The 5,420-nt window shown below is 45.3% G+C and overlaps 1 protein-coding gene across 1 annotated transcript; it reads right to left on the reverse strand.

Annotated features, from left to right (window-relative positions):
• Window positions 1-345: 345 nt before the first annotated feature.
• LOC102829926 (retinol dehydrogenase 16-like) lies at window positions 346-5,218 on the reverse strand. Its single transcript, XM_006859458.1, has 4 exons — window positions 4,906-5,218; window positions 2,270-2,528; window positions 953-1,116; window positions 346-563 (listed from the first exon to the last, which is right to left on the reverse strand). Exons 1-4 carry the CDS (start codon window positions 5,216-5,218, stop codon window positions 346-348), a joined length of 954 nt encoding a protein of 317 aa, XP_006859520.1.
• Window positions 5,219-5,420: the final 202 nt, after the last annotated feature.

Below are 5,420 nucleotides of genomic sequence, written 5' to 3' on the forward strand. Positions count from 1 at the left end.
TGGTCCCGGGCACAGTTCTTTCTGGCAAAAGATCAGATAACATGTGCTCTAAAACCCTCATCATAAATCACACTGCTAGAGTATCAGGTGACTAAAGCTTCTAGCACACAATGGCATCAAGGCACCCATGGGTGTTATTAGGTTCCCATGCAAAAATTGATTCTTCCCTCCTGATGGTGGAAGAGTCCTAAGTAACAGAAAATCCCAGAACAGGACTCCGAAGAGACAGAGTGAGTAGTAGCCCTGCTGACTTGAAAGATCCCTCCCTCTATCCTAGTTCCCTTCCCAAACCAGTCTCTGACACAGCATCACCATTCAACCCAATGTGGACCACAGTCCTACTTTTTATAGGGCCTTGGCAGGCCTTGGGGAGCTCAAATACATCATAGTATCCACCAGGACAGTTGGCATGTAGCTCAAGGGGAGGAAGAAGAACTTGGCATCCCAGCCAACAGAGTACCGGCTTCGAGGGTGGCAGGCAGTCAGCGTGTGCTCTATGCAGTCCGTCACTGAAGACAGAGATGTTGAACTCCTCTTGAAACTCATTTCGACGTCTTTGAGATCTGTCAAGATGAGAAAGAATCCAAATGAACTTGCACATCCCTGGGGTTCCCATCAAGGCTTTAATTAGAAAGGGAAGTTTCTAAGACACACCCCACCCCACCCCCATCCTGTGACAATGTGCTAACCTTTACCCAAGAGCAGTTGTTCAACATAAAGTTAGCTCTGGGCCTCATCCTGAAAGGCATAAATGAACTTCTCTGCTAACACTTGGACCTTTTCTTGGGATTACCACTTTACTATATTGTGATTATAGGAATGAGACTGAACATCCACACTCTGGAAGAAAGGCAGAACTTGGGAGACAGGCCCAAACATGGATGGAGCAGACAAGGTTTGCTTCTTTCAGAAAAGTGTTTACTTCTCTCTACTTTCTCCACAACCCACTCACAGGAAACCAGGAACTCCTCGCCATAGGCCTTCTTGACCTCCGGGCAGACTTGATTCCACACTTCCAGGATGCTTCGTGAAAACGTATCATTGGAAGTCATGCCAGTCTTGAAAAAACCAGGCTCAATCACAGACACCTTCACCCCAAAGGAGGAGAGCTCTCTCCTGCAAGGCAGACACAGGAGAAAGGACTTCAGAGAAAAAAAACAAATAAATCCACTACAATTAAGGACTGAGGAACAGTTGGCTGCAGCAGCCAAAGGGAGAGGTGAAATTACCATGGAATTGCTTTGCATTGGGCTTGAATTATTTTTCAAATGATTTTACCTAATTATCTCATTAGCTCTAAATCTTACCTAACCTACACCTAGGTACTACTGATATGCTGCTACCTCCTCCTATTTTCCCCAAATTCAATAAGCACTGAGCCTTGCCCAGTTTATCTGTGTCCTCTGTTCATTCACTGTCCTCTTATACTCTAGAAAACCTTAAGTAGTCTCTCAGCTGACTCCTGCTCTGGTCTTCCAAGGGGTTCTCTCAGTCTTCAGACTTACCTCCCCAGACTCAGAGTCATTCTTGGCACAGCAACTTGTGAGTGTCTCCTAAGGCTACCCTGATTAATTCTCCTGCCTGGGCTTCCACTGCCAACAGCTCTTCTCAAATCCTCCTGTACTGACAGCCCCAGTTCCCTCAGCTAGACCTAGCCCTGTCATTTCTCCATAGAGGCCCTGTAACACAGGCAGGATACTCATCCTCAGCCTGGGCCTCTGCTGATGTGGGGTCCTGTGCCAGAAAACTTCCAAATTCCTCCTTTACTCAGCTGCCAGGCTAACAATTCCTCCTTCAATCCTCAATGCAGACACCAGTTTAGAAACCCCTCCTCAACCCAGAGGCTTCCAGTGCTAATTTGATCCAATCATTAAAAGAGAGGACAACAGTGCTTCAAGATCTCTCGGCCTGTTCTCAGCTCTGAGAGTTTTTAGGGTACTGTCTAAAGTTTGTTGTCCTGGGACATGTGGTACATTCACAGAAGTGCCTTGTATAGATCTGCTTAATGTAATCAGATAGCTGCCTCCACCTCCATTGTTTCCTGAGAGTGAATATCACAGTGGATGTGCACATGTGCTCAGGAGCCAAATTATCCAGGGCCCCTCTTCCACTAAGAACAATGAAAAATGTTTTCTAGAGATGGATCGCTTAAATTCAGAAAGGAGGGAAGACCACTCTAAAGTTTTGATTAAATGAATCCCAGATAAGAGGCTCCGGCAGGGGAACCCAGCAGGGAAACTGGGGCAGGGCCTCAGTTCCAGTTCCATACCTGAGGGAGTCTGAGAAGGCCTCTATACCATACTTGGAGATGCTGTAGCCTCCGCCACATAGCGACACCCGGCCAGCGATGCTGGAGATATTGACCACGCGGCCCTTTGCCTTCCTCACTAGGGGCAGTAGGTTCAGAGTCACCTCGATCACTCCAAGTAGGTTCACATTCAGTATCTTCGCAAAGTCCTGTTTGGTCAGCCACTCATTGGGTGCTGTGGGCACTGAGATGCCAGCGTTATTCACCAGGCCCCAGAGACCTGGGGACAGTGGGAAGTAAAGAGAGGTCCTGAAGTAGGTTTTACTTTAGACACAGTTATAATCCATAGTCACATTCAAACTTGTTGATTGAGTCAACCAACATGTGCTGTAAGAGAAAGGTGTAAAATTGAAATAAAGACCTGGGGTCTGCAGGCTGTCAAAGCCCTTCCTTATCTTTCTACTCCCAGTATTTGGCACCCTCCAACCATGAAATAAAGGAGCTCTGGTAGCGTCGTGGTTACGAATTGGGCTGCAAAACGCAAGGTCAGCAGTTCGAAACTACCAGCTATTCCGCGGGAGAAAGATGAGGCTTTCTGTTCCCGTAAAGATTTATAGCCTCAGAAACCCTGTACAGGGTCACTATGAGTCGGAACCAACTCCACAGCACTTAACAACAACAACAACCACCATTAAATGGGCTTTTTTTTTTTAATGTATGAACAGTATTTGAGAAAATATGGCAAGTGCTCAACAAATATTTCTTGGGGAAAGAGACAGAGACAGGAAGAGAGAGCTGGGTTGGGAGGCAGTAGGAAGAGGAATGAAGTACAGAGAAATGTTTTGAAAGGGAGGGAAAGAAGAGAAATGAGAAAAAGTAAGATAAGCACTGACTGCGAACCACAAGGTCAGAGATTCCAGTCCACCAACTGCTCTGCAGGCGACGGATGAGACTGCGTCTGAAGCCACTCTGCGGCACTTAACAGCAGATATATTATATTCCACACCCTAGTTGCTAAAGACCCTCTTGGGAAACTAGCCTGCATTTAACAAGAGGGACTCTCCTTAAAAGCGCCTTCTCCAATTTTCAGACAATATCTACTCCGGAGCAAAATTCACTCTCTGACCTAAGAAATGCCAACCCTCATCCAGGTACAAATGCCCAAAACAGGACTGGGGCTAAGGTGAAACTGCCCCACATTCCACCTCAGTGAGCAGACTCCAGTTTTTGATCCAAAAAAAGGCAGGTACCCCTCATACACTCTTCCTACATCCCCTGTTATCCAGCACACCCAGCTTTGGGGAAAGTTCCCTGGAAGATATAAGGCAAAAGAGCACACCATCCATGATCTGAAGCAGTCAGAGTTACCATGCCACAGAGGTTAAGGTCTGCAGAGACAAGATTTCAGATGAGTTCAGGTTAAGGGGAATTTGCATCTGAAGCTATGGAGAAGAGAACAAGGCCCTGCAAGAAAAGTCCCTCTCCTGCCCAGAAGCTTTCCCTTAAAGAAAGTTGTTGTTGTTAAGTGCTGTCGAGTCGATTCCAACCCATAGCAACCCTATACACGGTTTCCGAGGAGCAATTAGTGAGCTTGCAGTTCAAATGGCTTTGCAGTCTGGCTCATTAGCCCACAGCGCCACACCAGGACTCCTTAAAGGAAGTATGCAATCTTTAATTATTATTGTTAAGTGCCATCAAGTTGATTCTGATTCATATACAACCTTGTATAGGGTTTCCAGGAGCAGCTGGTACATTTGAACTGCTAACCTTGCAGTTAGCAGTACAGTGTTTATCCTACAGCGCTATACTGAATTTTTATAGTCTTTAATACAACACCACTGTATTCCTTAAACAATATTGATAAGAACACAAAGTAGCCAATATCCACAAAATTGTTTCCAGAACTGCTATTTATTCCAATAAAACTGGGAAACACTTGCAGCATCCAATAATCCTTGATCTTTCCACTCCATCTTTCCAGGAACTTTCTGAAACCCCCTTGTATAAGACGACTTAAGTAAATTATCATGCTGAAGTATGACATTGAAGGTAATGTTTAGGAAGGATTTAATGATGAAGATGTTGACCACAGGATACTAATGTAAAGAGTAATTCATTCTGGTGGTTTGTTTAGAATGAATGCTGTTCTCTGCTTATTTGCTTTCTTTTCTACAATGTGAAAGAAAGTTTTATACTTTACCAGAAGAAACATAATAATCTAGTTGTTATTTTTACTTAAAGCCTTTTCAACTCTCCATGGCTTAAGCCGCTTAAAGTCAAGTGTGAGAGAGAGAATGTCCTTGAGAGACAAGAGTAAGAAGCACAAATTTTAAATATGTTTACTTGATAAGACTTAAGCAGGATCAAACCTGACCCAGGCCTCCATTGCCCCAGGCCAACCCTCAAAGTTGACTGCCAGACCTCACCCCTCTTCTGAGGAGTCAACCATAAATAAGTGCTAGACTCATCTAACCCGAGTAATTAGCACAATCTCTTCAGAAGTTCTGCCTCAAAACTCAATAACTTCTGTTCAGGAAACTCCAAAACTAAAGGCCAGGAAAATCAAAACATGTTGGAACTCTTCCCAGGTAGCAAGAAAAAAGTTCTGTCTTCACATAGAGAAGAAGAAAACACACAAATAGAAAAGTGGATGGTACCTCTGTTCCCCACGTGCTCTTTCACCCACTGGGTGGCTGCTGTGATGCTTTCTGTCTGGGTGACATCCAGGATCACCGTCTCCAGCCTACCTGATGTCTGGTCCCTCAGCCGCTCAGCCTGCAGCTCTGACCTACATGAAGCCAACACCCTGAAGCCTCGCTGGTCCAACTGCCTGGCCAGCAGATTCCCGAAACCTGAACTACAGCCTGTGATGAAGACATACTTGTCTTGGAGGTTGCTCACCACCTGCCTCTCCCGGTACCAGCGCAGAAGGTAATACAGTCCCACAAGGCCCACCAGGTAGAGCCACATGGTTTTCTCAGAGATTATTCTTCAGTTGGGCTGGAATTCTAGCCGCTACTTCATCTGCAGCACCATGTGCTGCCCTCCCAACTTTCTGTGGTGGAGTCTTAGTACTTTTCCTGTTTATATCCGTTCTTGAATATTTTTGACTTCAGTCCAACGACTTTGCTTTTTTACTTTTTGTGATTGCTCTGATAGATACCATTGATGT

The sequence above is a fragment of the Chrysochloris asiatica genome, unplaced genomic scaffold (genome assembly GCF_000296735.1).
Source record: "Chrysochloris asiatica unplaced genomic scaffold, ChrAsi1.0 scaffold00033, whole genome shotgun sequence".
Classification (NCBI taxonomy): domain Eukaryota; kingdom Metazoa; phylum Chordata; class Mammalia; order Afrosoricida; family Chrysochloridae; genus Chrysochloris; species Chrysochloris asiatica.

Bases quoted from the DNA above. Each gene is read 5' to 3' on its own strand.
- LOC102829926 (XM_006859458.1), bottom strand. From the start codon at position 5,218: ATGTGGCTCTACCTGGTGGGCCTTGTGGGACTGTATTACCTTCTGCGC. The intron at 2,529-4,905 runs GTACCATCCACT...CACTGTCCCCAG, and splicing joins AGAGCACGTGGGGAACAGAG to GTCTCTGGGGCCTGGTGAAT. The intron at 1,117-2,269 runs GTATGGAACTGG...TCTGCCTTGCAG, and splicing joins GCCTTCTCAGACTCCCTCAG to GAGAGAGCTCTCCTCCTTTG.